Source organism: Acomys russatus, chromosome 22 (genome assembly GCF_903995435.1).
Source record: "Acomys russatus chromosome 22, mAcoRus1.1, whole genome shotgun sequence".
In the NCBI taxonomy this organism is placed as follows: domain Eukaryota; kingdom Metazoa; phylum Chordata; class Mammalia; order Rodentia; family Muridae; genus Acomys; species Acomys russatus.
The window spans coordinates 42,962,154-42,980,537 of NC_067158.1; the positions used below are offsets into that span (position 1 = coordinate 42,962,154).

General features: G+C 41.1%; 1 protein-coding gene across 1 annotated transcript in view; it reads left to right on the forward strand.

Annotated features, from left to right (window-relative positions):
• The first annotated feature begins 372 nt into the window (after positions 1-372).
• Anapc4 (anaphase promoting complex subunit 4) overlaps positions 373-18,384 on the forward strand; it is a 30,259-nt gene continuing 12,247 nt past the window's right edge. The window contains exons 1-15 of the mRNA XM_051165257.1: positions 373-680; positions 1,999-2,104; positions 4,740-4,872; positions 6,501-6,575; positions 6,692-6,718; positions 6,811-6,855; positions 7,388-7,472; positions 8,000-8,104; positions 9,544-9,627; positions 11,988-12,074; positions 13,198-13,262; positions 13,993-14,035; positions 14,155-14,231; positions 14,825-14,925; positions 15,008-15,059. Coding sequence (XP_051021214.1) covers positions 552-680; positions 1,999-2,104; positions 4,740-4,872; positions 6,501-6,575; positions 6,692-6,718; positions 6,811-6,855; positions 7,388-7,472; positions 8,000-8,104; positions 9,544-9,627; positions 11,988-12,074; positions 13,198-13,262; positions 13,993-14,035; positions 14,155-14,231; positions 14,825-14,925; positions 15,008-15,059 — 1,214 coding nt within the window. The 5' untranslated portion in view covers positions 373-551. The remainder of the gene's footprint in view (positions 681-1,998; positions 2,105-4,739; positions 4,873-6,500; positions 6,576-6,691; positions 6,719-6,810; positions 6,856-7,387; positions 7,473-7,999; positions 8,105-9,543; positions 9,628-11,987; positions 12,075-13,197; positions 13,263-13,992; positions 14,036-14,154; positions 14,232-14,824; positions 14,926-15,007; positions 15,060-18,384) is intronic.

Consider the following 18,384-nt stretch of genomic DNA (forward strand, 5'->3'; position numbering starts at 1 on the left):
ATTAGAACCCAAACCTGTGACAATCAAGGGATTGTCTCCACAGCAGCGAATTTCTGAGCAAACGGAAGGGTTCCTACAGAGCTGCACAGACACCCTAAGGATTCCTCTCAGTGATTGTTGGGCACCGGCTAACACTGTTGTGGACCTCGGGGACTCAGGGCGCGCTCCGCCTTAGCCACGCCCTGTATGCCTCTAGCTCCTCCCACTCCTGCTCTAGCCTAGACCAACTTCGCCTCTGGGACTTGCCCGTCCCGCCCACATCGCCCCGCCCTACATCAAGCCCCGCCCAAGTCTGTAGCCTCCGCGAGTCCCGCCCCGCCGCTGCGAAGCCACTCACTTCCTCTCGCGAGGACGTCCTGGCGTCGGCACCGGAAGCTTCCTCTGAGCTTGGAGGGCGGAGGGAGAGGGCGGGGAAGGCCGCTGGCTAAGAGTAGGCCGAGTTTGCGACTCTGGCAGGTACCGCTGCGTGCCGGGCTCTGCGCCGCCAAAGCTTGTGGTCCGGTGCTCCAGCGGCCTTCACCTGAGCGTCGCGTCCTTGCAGGGCCGCCCCCATGCTGCGCTTTCCAACCTGTTTCCCATCCTTCCGGGTGGTAGGAGAGAAGCAACTACCACAGGAGATTGTTTTCTTGGTATGGTCACCCAAGCGGGACCTCATTGCGTTGGCCAATACTACAGGCGAGGTAAGTGAGCCGGTGAGAGTTTGCCCATGCTGGGACCCTCGAGCCTCAGTTTACCCTTTGGCAGACATGGCGGATCACTAGTCTACCCTGCCCCTACCTCCCAGCGAGGCTGTAAGTGTAAAGGACCCTATCTGCCAAACATGTTTATATTCCATTTCCTGTGTTGCTGGAGTGAACGCCCTCAAAGTTCTGCATACCCAAGTCTCCATGAATTGTTTTGGCCCAGGATGCAACATCTCAGTAGACACTTAGACTCCGCCCAAAGTTGCCTTTTAGATTAGGAGAATGAAAGTCCAACTGGAAATGTAGCTGTTCCTGAGGATGTTTGATGACTTAAATCCTTGGGTTCCAAATTTTTACATCTTTGTTACGTCGAACTATTTAAAAGATCTTTATGTTGAAAGGCTGAACTGCCTCACAGGGTTGCTGACATCGTCAGTTAGCATTTCTAACATTGGAGATGCGAACATGCGATCTCAGGTATAGCCAGAGCATACCCAACTTTCTGTTGAGAGTTACTATTACCAGACAGCCATCTTGAAAGGAAACCTTTCCCTGTGCCACTTTGCACCCCTCACCTTTTAGCACTTGTGATAGTGGCCGGGCATTTGTGTGTGTGTGTATGTGTGTGCAACCAAGTATGTAAGACCAGAGGATAAAGAAATCTTAGCATCCAGGGATCCTTAATGTGCCAAATTGCATTATTGTGTTGTCTGCCGTGACTGCCTCCAAGACCCATGGCTAGAAAGTGGCATAGCTGAAAGCAGGGGCTAAGGTTGCAACCGTTGTAACTGTTATTGTTACCGTTACCTTACATTGTCACAGCGACCTTTTGGTGCTGTTTGTGTTACTACTTTTGTTGTTGTCTCTGACAGGCCTCTTACCTTTTTCTAGAAGGTAAGTTTAAATGATAAGAAAGGGGATGGAGACAAGGCTCAGCAATCAAGAGTACTTGCTGTTTTTGTAGATGACCAAGCTTTGGTTCATAGCACCCACGAACTGATTGATGTTTTCTTCTGGCCTCCTTGAGCTCTGACTGAACCAATGTGGTGCAAACATGAACATGCAGGCTAAAATACTTGTATGCATGCTTTTTTTAAAAAAAGATATGAAAATGTTTAGGGTATAGGGCTAAATTGGACCCTCTGAGTTCACGCATTTCTTTGAAAGTATTTTACATTCATTTGGACACTGTTCTGTTATTTGGATAGCTAAATACTGAAAAGTAGTAATTAAAAGATTTTGTTCTGTGGCTCTAGGTTCATTTATTTCTGAAAATGAGTTTGCAACTTTCTGCTGTTGTATCTTTTCACCTTAGGTTTTACTTCATCGACTGGCAAGTTTTCATCGAGTTTGGAGTTTTCCACCAAATGAAAATACAGGAAAAGAAGTAACCTGTTTGGCCTGGAGACCAGATGGCAAACGTATGATAACTTTGTTCATTTGTTTCTGGAGGGTTTTTTGGTTTGGTTTGGTTTGGTCTTTTGGTAATGTGATAGCACAGTTCTCCAGTGTGAACTCAGTAGATAACAACGTTGCATCCCTGTGTCAAAAGGTTGAACAAAGCTGAAGGTATTTTAAGAAAAAATTAAATTGCCTTTGTACAATGAGTATGTCTTTCTGCTTAATTTATTTTTTTAGATAAATGTAAATCAGTACTTAAAACTTCTTTGAATGGCCTGGTGTGGTGGCGCATGCCTTTAATCCCAGCACTTGGGAGGCAGAGGAAGGCAGATCACTGTGAGTTCGAGGCCAGCCTGGTCTACAAAGCGAGTCCAGAACAGCCAAGGCTACACAGAGAAACCCTGTCTCGAAAAACAAAACAAAACAAAAAAAACCCAGAACAAAACAAAACAAAAAACTTCTTTGAAAACATATCACCTAGAGATAACTGTGTTTTGGTGAACAACTTTGACAACATTCCCTGATAAAATATAGGTATAGAGATCTATCTGTGCACTTTCATCTGAAGTCATTTGGTACATACTATTTCCATAGGTTTGGCTCAGGCTCAATATAAACAGATTTGCCATGTTAACTGTTAAGGGGCCAAATACTAACCCACTGTATCTAATTATTGTAGTTTGCATCTGTTGGCCGTGATGCATCTCGTTGCCAGTTTTCAGCCTCCATAAGCAGTATGTAAGCATACTGAACATGTGAGATAATTGTGTGTGATTAACTGCTTAGATTAATTCCTAAATGGGATTTCCAGGAATGCTTTAAAAATTCCATAGTCATTCTTTACTCCTTTTTCTTAGAAGATAACTTGAGCCTATAAAACCAGAGGAATGTGGACCAGTGGGGATGGCTCTGGGTAGGTTACAGTGTTTGCCACCAAGCTGTAAGCCCAAGTTTGATCTCCAGCACCCACATGGAAAGAAGAGAAATGACTCCCATAAACTGTTTTCTGACCCTCACATATGTGCCGTGGCATACATTTGTACCCATAAGCACTCAAAATAATAAAATAAATGTAAGAGAGGAATTTGCGTGCGCATGTAGGGTTAAACTCAGGACCTTTCACATGCTAGGCATTTTATTACTAATCTATAACCCTGGCCCTGATGTGAGAGGTTTTGTGGTTGTTTTGTACTTTGAGATAGGGATGCACTTTGTAGCCTTGGCTGGCCTTGAACTCATGACAGTTCTCCTATGTCCTACACCAGGGAGCTAGGATTACAAACTTGACGCACCACACCTGATTTGTTGGGAAAATTTTTTTAAATAACTTTTTAGAAGACTTTACTATTCATATAAAAGTATAGGATCTCCAGGAGAAATCATTAAAACCAAATGTGTGTTAAAATGTGTCTCGGGAGTTATTGACTCTGAGTGAGACTGAGGGATATAGCTTAGTAGTAGACTGTGTGGAAGACTGTAGGTTCAGTTTCCAGTACAGAAAACAAAACAAACAAACAAAAAGCCGTAAAAGAAAAAGAGCAGGCCAGTCTAGCCCCTGCCAGGCAAAGTGTGGGGTACAACTTGCTGCTCGGCTTTGAAGTTTGAAGCTTTTTAGCCTGGGATGGAATAAAGGGAAAAAGAAGACTATGTGGGAAGGTAGTAGAAACAGGTCATGTTTGAACACTTGACAATAAGCTTAAATAATAGGCATAACTATATGCAAAGATTTTTTTAGTTTTTAAGATATTACTTAAGCCAGGCAGTGGTGGCGCAGGCCTTTAATCCCAGCACTCAGGAGGCAGAGGCAGGCAGATCTCTGTGAGTGAGTTTGAGGCCAGAGTAAGTTCCAGAACAGCCAGGCTACATGGAGAAACCCTATCTCAAAAAACAAACAACAAAAAATTACTTAGAGGAATAGACACACCCATAAAAGTCTCAGCAACCTGGTTGCTTAAACAGGAGCTGAACAGAGACAACAACAGTAACCAGGTTAATGTAACAGGAGAAAGCCCAGGAAGCCTCAGCCCTGCCCAGAGACCTGCAGGCAACTAAGGGTGGGAGAGCAGGAGAAATGGTCTCCCAGACAGGAGTGCACCGCTGCTTATCCAGTACCAAACGGTCAGCCGTGGACACAAACATACAAGTAACACTGTGCAGCCTGAGCACGCTGGGTTTATGTGTTTAGGAGTATGTATGTATGTAACAACAATTTAAAAAAGAGGCCATGAATTCAGAAGAGAGTGGGAAGAGGTATATGGGAGGGCTTGGAGGGAGAAAAAAGAAGGGGAAGTTATGTACTTACATTATAATCCTCCCAATTAAAAGTTCTTAAGCTAAAATAAGATTGTTTAATTGCATTTATTCTATGCCATAGCACATGTGTTGAGTCAGAGGACAGCTTGTAGGAGTCAGTTCCGTTCTTCTACTGTGTCAGTTCTGGGTACTAAACTCAGGTTGTCAGGCCTAATGACAAGCTTTTCTACCTGCTGAGCCATCTTGCTGGCCCTCAAAGAAGAATTTTTGGGTTATTAGAATGTGTTTGAAATAGTAAAACTGGACAATAAATGAAATGCCCATTTAATTTACTGAAATGTTATGCTAATTTCTTCTGGTTTTTGTTTGTTTGTTTGTTTTGTTTTTCTTACTTTGTTGTAGTTTTGGCCTTTGCTCTTGCTGATACCAAGAAAATTATTTTGTGTGACGTAGAAAAGCCTGAAAGCTTACACTCTTTCTCTGTGGAGGCTCCCGTTTCTTGTATGCATTGGATGGAAGTGACGGTGGAAAGCAGGTAGAGAGCCACAGGCTGGGGGATTTGGAAGGTTTTCAGAACTTGTTTGCATGTTATTTCTCAGACATGTCCTTGCTGTGTGGCTAGGCCACCCTCAGACTTGAGATTTCCCTGTCTCTCAGCCTCCCTGAGAGGCAGTGTTGGGGACTAAGACAGGTGCAGGCATTGGCAGCTGAAAGTTCCATTGTTTAGAATGGAAATGAGTGCTGATGCGGAGTGTATAGATGTTGATGATTTCAGTTTAAATTATGAAGATTTAATAGTCGTCGTCCTTTTTATTTGTGTGTGTGCTATTTTGTGAGGAGCTTTGCCCTGTGTTAATGGATATCCTTAGGGCATGAACAGTGCTCAGTGGAGCAGACAGCCTGACAGGTTCCTTCCGTTTCCTTGGCCAGGTTTTTCTCTAATCTGTATAGACAAGGAGTGCTGGGTAGTAGAGAGAAAGGCGCAAGGCATCAGTGACACTGGCTCATGTTAGAGACAGAAGGGTTTTTGAAAATGTGACTTCCTTTTTCCCCCAATAGTGTTTTCCCCCAATAGTGTTTTCTTCCTGATTTTCATGAATGTGGAACCTAAGAGAAACAGGTGACAAGGCTTTAGCCCAAGGTTTGAAGTTCATTATAGATAAACCAAAGTGATTAACTCATCTTCAAATAATCAAGGATTGCAAAAAGTTATGAGTTTCTAGAAGGTGAGAGAAGCACAACATGTCGTGTGGTTTGTGTTTCAGCCCAGCACCTGCTACTTAAGCAGCTATCAGCTTAGAGATGTTCAGGGATATAATATTCTAGCGTCTTTCGGGCAGCACTATGTGTTCCAGGATGAAAAATACAACTTCTAGGTCACTACTTTTTCACTTTCTCAGCCATTTATTTTTTCCAACTGTATTTGGAGGTAGAATTGAGAAATAAAAGGCAATGAAGATATTCCTGATCCATACATGGTAGTACACACCTGTAATCCCAACTGTGAAGACTGTCTCAGGAAGCTGGGGAGAGGACGCAGCAGTTATGAACACTTGTTGCTCTTGCAGAAGATCTGAATTTGGTCCCTAACATCCACATGGTAGCTCAGCGCACAACCATCCATAGCTCCAATTCCAAGGATTTTATGTCCTCTTCTAGCCTCCTCAGGCACCATGCACACATGTTGTGTACATATTTTCATGCAGACAGAACATGCATGTGCATAAATAAATCCAAAAGAATACAAAAATTGTAGAGCATTTCAGAATTAATGGTTTGGTTTCATATACTCAAGTCTGCATGAGCCATTGACCCAGTCATCAATAACACAGTAATCTCAGTTGTTTTAAGTTACTCTTACTACTTTGCTGACTGTGGTTTCCTAGGTGAGAATTCAGAAGTCGTAAGGTCTTAGTCTATGTGAAGACTGAGAACGTATGAATAGTCCTGTATGTGTCCAGTGACCAGGCCAGTTTTATATTTTGTTTTGAAAACATTCCCCTTTCTGTTGCCATATGTCGTTATTAACGGTGTTTGTTTTACATGTATGTTTGCATGTATCTATGTGGTAAAGTTATAAAACTAGGAATCTTTGTCTTGTATTTTAATGAAAAGAGAAGTAGCCTCTTTGCTGCTGTGTAATGCTTGGCCCCTCCCTTTCAGTGTCTTAACATCATTTTATAATGCTGAGGATGAATCCAACCTTCTCTTGCCTAAGCTGCCCACACTGCCAAAAAGGTATGTATCAGCTTTATTTCCCTGGAGTGAACCTTGTCAGTCTCTACTCTGCTGTTAACATGGCACCAGTTTCCCATGCATTGCTCAAGAGTATACCTGTCTCTGTTTTCTCCTAGTTACAGCAACACCTCTAAAATATTTAGGTAAGTATTCCTTTCTTTTTTTCAAACAAGGTGGTCTTTTATTAATTGAAAGATAATATTGAAGGATGACCCAATTTATGTTTTTATTTTAGTGAAGAAAATTCTGATGAAATTATTAAGCTCTTGGGAGATGTCAGGTAAATCTTACAGTATCTTATTTGATTTCCTGAAGTAGATGTTTCATATCTGAGACACTTTTCAAAACTTGCTTTGTTATGTTACTTCACTGTTGACTTTGAAATCTCTGAGCAGCACACATGTCTATTGTGTGGCCATTGATTTTTCTGAATTTTAGTAATATTATAGTTTATCTTAAGATAGAAGTACTAGAGTTTCTAGATGTAATTTAAAAATTTCAAGTTATTAAATCCCATTAAATGTATTTTTTTATCATCTTCATGACAGGCACTATGTGTTTTCTGGCAAAAGGATCATTTTGTTCCTGATAGTGCATAAATACAGTTGATGTCATGTAATTTTATTGTAAATAGAAATTTTTTGAGGCTCTTGGAAGTCTGTTGTTCTTTTGGGGAAAAAAATTATAGGGCTTAGTATTTGCCTTGCTATGGTCACAGCTGAAAGAATAGATGAGTAGTCCTGGCTTGGTTTAAGAACGCAGCCGGCTCTGCTGTTGGTCCTGCCTCAGCCTGTTGCATTTTTCTCAATTAGGCTGAACATCCTTGTCCTTGGAGGAAGCTCTGGATTTATTGAGCTTTATGCTTATGGGATGTTCAAAATTGCCCGAGTAACAGGGGTAAGTTCCTTTTTGTTTCTCTTACAAAATAGCAGCTAATTACTTACAGAACAACAAGACAGCAAGTTGAGTTTGTCTTATTGGTGGTGTTTTAGCTTGAGTTCACATTGAACTGCTCATAGGTTAATTTTAGTAAGTAGAATTTAGTGTTACATGTTTGCAGCAGTCAGGAGCTATTGGTGGAACTAGTCAGGTTTCTAAGCTTGCAGTGCACAAGATTTAAAGTGGGTGGTTGGCATGAAAGCAGTCACAAAGCAGCCCTAAAGTCAGTTCCAAGGGAGAAAATGCCTCAGATTTTTAGGGACTATGTTGCTTCCCCAGTATTTGGTGTGGATCCCTTCATGGGAGGAGTTCAGACCTTAGGGTGTTGGTGTGTCCTTGGGCCACCCCATAGGTGTATCGGGAACCAGGGTTGTGCATTTCTACCTGTTAAAGTTCTATGTGAATTTTTGCTTCCATTGTTATAAGCAGATGCAGCAGTCAGTAATAGCAAATGTTATCGGGCATGGCGATAACTGTTTTTGCAGATTGCCGGTACTTGTCTTGCTCTGTGTTTGTCAAGTGATTTGAAGTCATTATCAGTGGTCACAGAGGTTTCCAGCGGTGGCGCATCAGAAGTCTCATATTTTCAGGTGAGTATTAGAACTACTCTTTTGCAGTATCAGGTACATGGTTTATAGTTTCCCCCCTGGTGCTAGGAATTGAAATCAGGACTTCACAGTGCAGAGCCTGCTTCCTGCAATTGAGCCATACTGCACCCCTTACAGGTTTTAATTACTCATATCACTGGAGTCTAATACTCAGTAAAACCTAAAGGTCTACTTAGGATTTGTAAATCCTGTATATTGAATGCTAGTGTGTAAATATTATTTCTTATACACTGCAACTTACTTTTCGTAGTTAAAACTGTTTTGATAGTCTGTTTTGGTAACTGGTTACTTGACCAGTTTAGCTTTATACTGAGGGTGCGTTTGTTTGTTTAGGACTTTTTCTCTCTTAGGAGAAAGCTTATAATTATTGGTCACGTACTATGTGACAAGTACTTAGTGCTTCAAACACAGCAGTGTAACGGATAGGTAGTGCTGTTGTCTTCATTTGTAGATAAAACTTAAGTCACACAGAGGAACTTCAGAGCTCGCTCAGTGTCATTGCACAACTGGAAGGTCATACCAGGCTTTCTGGTTCTGACATTGCCACATGTGTTAAATGATCACTCAGTATAGGGGAGATCATTTTCAAACTGTGGCTTGTGTTGTAGACTAGGATGGTCCCGGGCTTCTGTATTTACATTATAGCTTTGCTTTGTCAGGAAATCTTCCCATGCATTTCTTCTGAGCTGTGCCAATGTTTTAACCTAAGCATCTGAATGCTCAGAAATAGGACCAAAAGGATATGAGGTGTGGTATTTGCAGTCCTTCCTGCATCCTGTTGAGAACATCAAAGTGCCTGAGACCGTGGCTGTTTGCATTTGCTCTTTGTGACACTGAGAAACTGTTGATTAACACATTTGTGTCTGAGCACTAGTAAAATGATTTGCTTTTTTCTGTGAGGTTTGTGATAGATGTGGTTTTTGTTGTAGTTGTGAGTTAGGTCTTGGGTAATGTAGGCTTGCCTCCAACTCATTGCACGTAGCCGAAGTTGACCTTGGATGCCTCCTCGTTTGGCCTTCAGCTCCCAAATGCTGAGATCACAGATTTGTGCCAAGCCCAGACACAATGGCTAGTGACAGCCCCATTGAAATATGACTCACACTGCTGATATTCATGTGCTAATCCATAACCTTTAGTTCTTCTTACTCGCATTAAATTTTTACACTGATCTGTGGTCATTTTTTAATACTGTCATAATGATGCTGTAGGCTACTGCATCTGTAGCTGCACAGAAGGGTGGGATGACTCAGGGTTGTGACCCAGTTGGAATCCTACTGGTTTCCAAACTGTGTTATGCTCATGGAGCAGAAATCTGATAAGAGATTAAGGACTTGATTTTGAGCTGAATGAGAATAATTTATTTGTTTTCAAAAGAAGCAAATGCCCCTGTGACTCATTTTACTTATTGATTTATTTTGTAGCTTGAAACCAATCTGCTGTATTCCTTCTTACCAGAAGTGACTCGGATGGCCAGGAAGTTTACTCACATTTCCGCTCTCTTACAGGTATGCTTCCGTAACCTCTTTATGTCAGCCTTTTCCTGAAAGTTTCTAGCTTCCTATAAAGAAAAAACATTAAAGTTGATGTGGTAAAGCTACCTGCAGTAGGAGTGCTATAGGCTAATCTTACAATATTTATTAACCCTAAAGTAGAAATTTAATTAAGAATCTCCTGTCCAGCTCTCTTACAGAAAGGGGGCTGGGGGGGCGGTGAGGAGATCCTGTAAATCTTCTGAACTGTTCATAATGAAAGTACAACTTAAAAACTTTATAGATAAATTATTGTGGAAAAAGAGCTGGGCGTGGTGGCGCATGCCCATAATCCTAGTACTCTGGGAGGCAGAGGCAGGAGGATTGCTGTGAGTTTTTCATATGACTCAGCTTTTGTTCATAATAAATCCATCCTAAATTAGTTCATAGTTTTGTAGGTGAGCAATTTGGGCTAGACTGATCCAAAAGGCTTTGCACATCTATGCGGGCTGTAGCTCACCTTAAAGAAGCTGGTCCTGCAAACCAGGGTGTCCCTAGACTGGAATGGCTCCACATCTTTCCTCCTCTAGCCAGCCTGCCCACCCATGCTCATTCACGTGTTAGTGGATGCAGGAATCTCAACAGTGTGAGGCCTTGGGCTCAGTTGTGCTGTTTCTGCAGTGTTGTGTTAGAGCAAGACACAGGCCAACCTAGACAGATTATCTTGGATGGAGCATCTACACAGAATTACTGATCTTTTGTTTGCTTTACTACAGTCTTTATTTTGCTTGGTTTTAAAGATTTCTAGAGGTTAGGATTTTCTTAGGGGTCCTGTCTGACAGTTGAATAGCTGAACAAAGTAGCATTGTAACAGTATGTGTAAAATGGAAAAAGCACAGGATACTTATTTTCCCAGAGACAAACTTGGGAGTGTGTTACTATTTATTTGTTAGAATCACTGGATAATTTAATTTCTTTGGTAAGAATTATTACACCTTAGCCATGCTCTTCTTTAAGTACTGCTTTTATTTTCCTGATGAGAGCCATACTCAAGCTGTATGAATACACAGCTTGGGCTGAGTTCAGAGCATTTCTTTTTCTGTTCTAACTATCCCTAGGTCTAGGCCTAGGCCTGGAAGCTCTGAGCCTCCATACAATCTAATCTTCTGCAAACCCCAACCTTGAAGCTTTTGGCTTCCAGCCTCTGCTAACCTACTTAGGCTTAGAATGTTTCAGCTTCTAAGTCTTCCTGCTGAATAAACTCACCCTTGCTAGCTCTTTCTGAACTCTCGATGGCTGGTTCAACTCAGCTGTTCTGACTCAAACTCATCTCCAAGCTGACTGATTTTGCTTCTCTCCCTGCTGCTGCTGCTGCTGCTGCTGCTGCTGCTGCTGCTTCTTCTTCTTCTTCTTCTTCTTCTTCTTCTTCTTCTTCTTCTTCTTCTTCTTCTTCCTCCTCCTCCTCCTCTTCCTCTTCTTCCTCCTCCTCCTCCTTCTCTTCCTCCTCCTCTTCTTCTTCTTCTTCTTCTTCTTCTTCTTCTTCTTCTTCTTCTTCTTCTTCTTCTCCTCCTCCTCCTTCTTTGTCTTGTGTGTGGTTTTTTTTGTTTTTCAAGACAGGGTTTCTCTGTGTATAGCCCTGGCTGTCCTGGACGTGCATGCTTTGTAGACCAGGCAGGCCTCGAACTCACAGCGATCCACTTGCCTCTGCCTCCCGAGTGCTGGGATTAAAGGCATGCACCACCACACCCGGCCTCTCTCTCAGCTTCTTACTGAATTACTCTGATGGCCTCAAACTAACTCTGGCAATAATGTTCTAATTTTCTGGCTCATTCTCATTCTTGGCTCATTCTTTCTGCAACCTGACTCTAAAACTGTCCTGGTAAAACTGCCACACACATTACTACTCCACTACTCTCCCTTAAGAGGCTCTTAAGTAGCCTCTCTTTCCTGTCGTGTTCTCATGAGAGTTGGGCATGTCCTATCTCTGACTCATTCTGTCAGATCTTTCTCTGATCGTCACTTTGTCTTCCCCTCAGTTAGATGTCACTTCAAAAATCACTGCTTCCTTATATAAACTAATCTTACGTTTATTGTTTGGGATTAAAGGTGTGTACTAAAGGTATGTCCGTGTCCCAGCCAGATCATACTGTAATCCAGGCAGTGTCTGCATCCCAGCCAGATTACGTAGACCTAGAAGGTCTTTATATGTGATCCCTTGCCAGAGAAGTCATGTTGCTGGATTAAAAGTCCTCTGCATCTTCTCTTTTCTTATAGTTTTATTGAGTTAGAAAAGTAATTGAAAGTATATTCTGGATTTCTCTGACACTTAACCAAAGAAGAACACAGTAACATGTTGTTTTAATTTTTTTCAGTATATTTTTCTTTTTGTTAAATAGTATATAAATTTGTCACTGACATGCATGTGTGAAGCTTGGGAAGAAATACTGATGCAGATGGACTCTCGTCTCACCAAGTTCGTGCAGGTAATGTACTAATAACTGACTTTGTTCCTGTGGAGATAGTGCTTGTGTTGTCTGTATTTGCTTTATGAGATAGATGATGGTCAGAACTGGGCATGGTGGCTCATGCTATAATCCCAACACACGAAAAAACAAGGCAGAAAGATTGCCATGGTTTCAAAATTGATGTGTGCTACAGAGTGAAATTCTGTCTCAAAGAGAAGGTTGAGAGCTGGAGAGGTGCCTCAGTAGTTAAGGATATTTGCTGTTGTTGTAGAGGGTCTAAGTTCACATTGGCTAACTCACATCCAGTTGTAGTGCCAGCTTCAGAGGGGTTTGATAGCTTTAGCCTCTGTGGGTACCGATATTCATGTGCACACATACATGCCATTTAAAGTAAAACAAATCTTGTTTTTGCTTTTTGTTTTTTTGTTTTTTGTTTTTTTGTTTTTCCAAGACAGGGTTTCTCAAAACAAATCTTAAAAGAAAAATCAGCTTAACTTTGTAGAATGCTATGATCACTATTTCTTTCATTATTTCAGATGGCTTGATGATATAAACTCAGTATTTAGGTGCAAAAAGAATTTGCTTTAGCCAATTTTCTGTCGCTGTAACAAAGTACCGAGGCTGGGTAATCTGTCAATAAAAGATTTAGCTCCCAGTTTTAGATTCTGAAAGTTCAGGGTTGTGTAATATCATTTGTTCTCCATGTATTGACAAGGTTTGGTGCCAGGTGGCATCTTGGCATGTGTAACAGGTCACAGTAACAGAGGAAACTGTGCTTGGGTAGTACCTTTTTGAACAGTCACTCTTGGAAGAACTAACCAGGTTCCCCCTGAGAGTCGCCTTCATTTTTTCCCACTGACTTAATCACCTTCCATCTTCACCTACTTTTTAAGAGTCCACTATTTAAATGTGATCACACTGAGTAACCCTTGCAGGACAGACCCCTCCAAACCATGGCAGCCCCTTCCCTTCAGTACAGCTGGGGGCAGGGGAAGGGCAGGTGCTGAATGGGGGCTGATGCCCAGGCCTGAGTATGTGAGGGAATGCTGAAGCAGGGGAGAGGATTGCATTCCTATCATTTTGAATGAATACGCTCGTAATGCATAATGCATGTGTTACCTACTTTTTTCATTTTGTCTAGGAAAAAACTACAACCACATCAGTGCAGGATGAATTCATGCATTTACTGCTGTGGGGGAAAGCCAGGTGAGTGCGCAGCATATGCTGTTGCTTTAACTTCTTTTCTGTCTTCTCTTGACAGTATTTCAAATGTCATTATTTTCTCTATGGAAGTAAAATAGAAAATTCTACTATAATACCTCTCTTTCCTCCCCCAAAATGTGTGAGCTTTTAGGATTTTCTACATAAATGGTGTGTGTGTGTGTGTGTGTGTGTGTGTGTGTGTGTGTTAGTTATGTATATTGGATGTATAAAAGTTTCAGAAATTTTATGTGGCCAAGCTTACCTTTTCCTTCCTGGCACCTTGGGGAGATAATTGACCAAGGTGATAATTAGTATTCCTTCCTTCCCTTCCAGTTATTTATTTATTTATTTATTTATTTATTTTTGTTTTCCGAGACAGGGTTTCTCTGTGTAGCCCTGGCTATCCAGGACTCGCTTTGTAGACCAAGCTGGTCTCGAACTCACAGCAATATGCCTGTCTCTGCCTCCTGAGTGCTGGGATTAAAGGCGTGCGCCACCACACCTGGCCCTTAGTATTTCCTTCTTGATGTTTGGAAATGTATACTTCATTTCTGGATATTCTGTGGCATTTCTGTCTCTTTGTGAATAAAACACAGTCCTCATTTTGATGGGTGCTATTTCTTCATGTTTATTTTGTTCTAAATTCCTATTTGTACTTTGAAATTTAGGTTTTAAATTGCACTTCCAGAGTTTAAATGGAGAAATTACTAAAATACTTTCTTTTTTGTTGTAGTGCTGAACTTCAGACTCTCCTGATGAACCAGTTAACAGTAAAGGTGCTGTTAAAAGTGTCTCTGTTTAAATGGCTGTGTACACATTCTTAATTTTGTTCTTTTTTTGCAATGACATACAGTATCATAGTTACATGCTAAATGTATTTTCTTCTCTTAATTAGGGCTTAAAAAAGCTTGGCCAGTCAATAGAGTCATCATATTCCAGTATACAAAAATTGGTTATAAGTCACTTACAGAGGTATGGAAGTGATGTAGAGTTTTTGGTATTGCATTCATACATACATGGCGTTGGTCATCTTTCTGCTTCATTCTTTCAATTTTCTTTTCAAGCCTTTTCTATCATTTGCACTGGCATTTTAGGGAACTCAGCACACCTAAGAATGAGTCAGTAATAACATTTTTTTTTCTGACATGGTCTTCCAACATCTTCTAGCCAGGCTGGATTTTTAGGACATTTGAGTTTTTGTTTTTTGTTTTTTCCTCATTTAACTATGAAATAGGCCACCAAAGTGTCTATTTTTGAACAAATGTCCATAAGGTAAAGTGTGAGGATTAGGACTAGAGGTGCAGGTCAGTTTGTAGAGGGCTTGACAGCATGGGACATTGTCTGATCATGGTAGAGAGTCTAATTTTGTACTCTTGTGTTTTCATCTCAGTTGTCATGATGGATAAATGGTTCTTCTAGTTCTTAGAAATAATCTGGGAAAATAATTATTTCTTGTGGAAGTCTTAATAATACCTCTTTTTTCTGAATTGAAGCAGTGTTCAGCAGGTGGTTGCTGACCATTACCTGGGTGGTAGTAATGGTACTTATCTCTGCTTTTTTGCTAGTGGGTCTGAGTCTTTACTGTACCATTTGAGTGAACTCAAAGGAATGGCTTCATGGAAGCAAAAATATGAACCTCTAGGACTGGATGCTACAGGCATCGAAGGTATGATTGAATTTCTGCATAGACTACATTAGATACAGTTCAGTTACTTAACAAGTGACACTGGTTTGTCTGCTTTCTTTAGATGCTATTACTGCTGTGGGTTCTTTCATCCTCAAGGCAAATGAGCTTCTCCAGTAAGTAATATGTTACCAGGAGTGTGGATATATTTACTTTTTACTTAAATAAGAATCGACCAAGTTGACCTGATTCTCTCAAGATAATTTTTAATCAGAATTATGTCAGTAGCACAGAGATCATTTCATGAAAATTTTTTTGTTTTATTTTATTTATTTTTTGTTTTGTTTTGTTTTTTTGAGACAGGGTTTCTCTGTGTAGCCTAGACTGTCCTGGGTCACTTTGTAGACCAGACTGGCCACAAATTCTCAGAGATCCGCCTGCCTCTGCCTCCCTGAGTGGTGGGATTAAAGGTGTGCACCACTACCACCTGGAAAAATTTTAATTTTTTGTTTCCTCCATCTTCAAGCTCATTCTAACCCTTGTGTTTCCTTCTGTGTTTATTTCCTTTACTTCATCCTCCTAAACCATGGCTCTATTTTATTCCTTGTACCTACTAATTTTCACTCTTTGTTTGTCTTGATTTCCTTAGCACTGTCGGCCTTCTTGTTGTGTTGTGTTGTGTTGTGTTGTGGCAGGGTTGGCTTGTGTTCCCAGGCTGGCTGAAAACTTGCAGTTGTCCTCTCGGCCTGCCAAGGACTGCGGTCACAGTGTCCTACCGTCCCCATCCCCTGCAGGCTTTATTGTTTTCTTGCACTGTCTGTCTAGCACACGCTCCCCTTGTTTCTCCGTCTAAAGGGCGCTGCAGCATCCATCCTGGCCCTCCTCTGCCCTGTTGGTGTCCCCTCCACCCTGCACCTGCTCGGTCTGTACCTCATGCTTGGCTGCCCTGCCTGGCTGTTGCAGAGACACTGTCTCTTGCTTTCCTGCATTACCCTGGGGCTCTTAGGATCTGATCCTCTCCTGAATTATTTTTTCTGAAACACATCCTAAAGTAACTTACTCAGAAAGTAGGTGCAGAAGGTAACTTTCCCCATCTCTCTCTTACCCTCATATGAAATAGATGATTTTGGAGAGATTTAGGATCTGAAGATAAAATTTCTCCTAGAACTTTCAAAGCATTGCTCCATTGCATTCAGGGCTTTTTATTTCTGGTAGACACTCTCTTGCTTTCTGATGACTTTGAAGGATATTTTTAATCGCTTACAAACATTAATCTTAAATCATTGACAACTGGGAGTTTCACAGTAGCATTTTTAGATGTGGGTCTTTCTATTCATGGTCTGATATGAAAGAGCTAGCAAAACTTTAATCCTGCCCATTGGTAATGGCACACACCTTTAATCCCAGCATTTGGGAGACAGGAGCAGGCGGATATCTGAGAGTTCGGAGGCCAGACTGGTCTACAAAGTGAGTCCAGGACAGTCAAGGTTATGCAGAGAACACCATTTAAAAAAAAAACAAAATCAAATCAAAAAGCCAAAATCCCTCAACCAACCAACCAAAAAAAAAAAAAATTCCAACTTTAATCCTGTTAACTTATTCTAGTGATTTCTTTTTTTCTCCTTAATAACTGAGGTTTTCTTCTAGAAATCTGTTTGGACAGATAGTAGACTTGGTAGATTTTTCTTTTTTTTTTTTTTTTCTTTTTCTTCTCCTTTCCTTCATGTCTCCTAATTTTTTCCCTCATAATTTTCAACTTTATTCTTTATTTTCTGAGAAAATTCTTGGCATAATCATCTAATATGTCATTCAAATGTCATTGAACCCTTAGCTATGTTTTTGTTTTGCTTTTTTTTGAGACAGGGTCTTATTGTATAGCCTGGCTTGGCTTTGAACACCCTGTGTAGCCCAGGCTGGCCTTGATCTCCTGATGCTCCTGCCTCTGCCTTGTGAGTGTCAGATGTGGTTATGCAGAGATACCCACACATACATGAATTCCATATGCACAGTCCGAACAAGTACAGGTCAGAAATATTCTGGAAAGGACATTGCATCTTTATTGTTAAGTATAGACTTTACCCTTGCCATTATTCCCGATAATACAGGAGGGTAGCTAGCTATTTACAGGCATTTGTTTATATTATAATAGACATTGTAACTAGTCTAGAGATGATCACTTACATTAAAACAATGCACATCCTTGGTAGGGGTGTCCTGGTGTTTTGATGCTTTTCTGTTCCTATGATAAAGCACTGTGACCAAATGGTCCCAGAGAGTTAGAGTCTGTGATGGGGGAGTGAAGGCATGGTGGCAGGAACAGCTGAGAGCTCACATCTGGATCTGAAAGTAGAAGGCAGAGAGCACATTAGAAATGGCAGGAGTCTTTTGAAACCTCAAAGCCTGCCTCCAGGGACAGACCTCAACAAGGCAATACCTTCTAATCCTTCCCAAACAGTTCCAGCCAAACAGGAGCCGGTGGGGCCATTCTCATTGGAACACCACAGCATTTGACGTTAGGCTGATGGCCTAGGCTGGAACTTAGCTTTGGGAAAAGACACAAAGAAACTTCTTGTTTTCATTGTTCCTGTAGATGTTTTTGTTACATAGCTTGGTGTCTTGTGAGAGACATCATAGTCTTCTACCAAGTGTCTTTATACAGAAAAGTAAGATACTGGCTTAGTTTAATTCATGTTGGGATAAAATATCCTGACAAAAAGCAGCTTGAGGGAGAAAGGGCTTATGTCACGATTCATTATAACAGACAAGTCAAGGCAGCAGGAACTTAAAATAGCTAGTTGCATCACATCCACAATCAGGAGCAGACAGATATGAATGCATGAGTGTGTCCTACTCACTTTCCACTCCTGTATAGCCCAGGGAACGGTACTGCCTGTAGTGGGCTAGGTCTTCTCCCATCAGTTAACATTATCAAGGCAATCCCCCTCAGACATGACCATAGGCCAATTTGCTCTAGAGGCTTCCTGTTTGAGATTCCTGCTAGTGATTCTACATTGTGTCTACTTGAGTGCTAGCACTGACCATCACTGATGCTAATTCTCTTTTCAGAGCTGATACTTAGCATATTTCTGGGTAAGGATTTGAAAGTCAGAAAGGAAATTACCTCATAGATGGAAGCTTAAGGAGTTCAGAAGTGGTTCCTTTTGTTTGTTTGTTTGGTTGGTTGGTTTTTCAAGATAGGATTTCTCTGTTTAGCCTTGGCTTTGTAGACCAAGCTGGCTCAAACTGGGATTACAGGCATGCACCACCATCCTGGCTAGAAGTGGTTTCTTTAAGATAGAGACTTACAGTACTAAATTTGGAGGTACATGTCTTTAATGCCCAGGGAAATTCAATTTTTGAGAGGTCTCCTTGTAAAAATAAAAAAACAGCTTTAGTGTCTCTAGTGATGCTGGAGCTTGTAACATCATACATGTTTGTAATGAAGATTTCCCTTTGAAGCTAATGTTTTCCTTTTTACTAAGGAGTAAATATTGTTCTTTA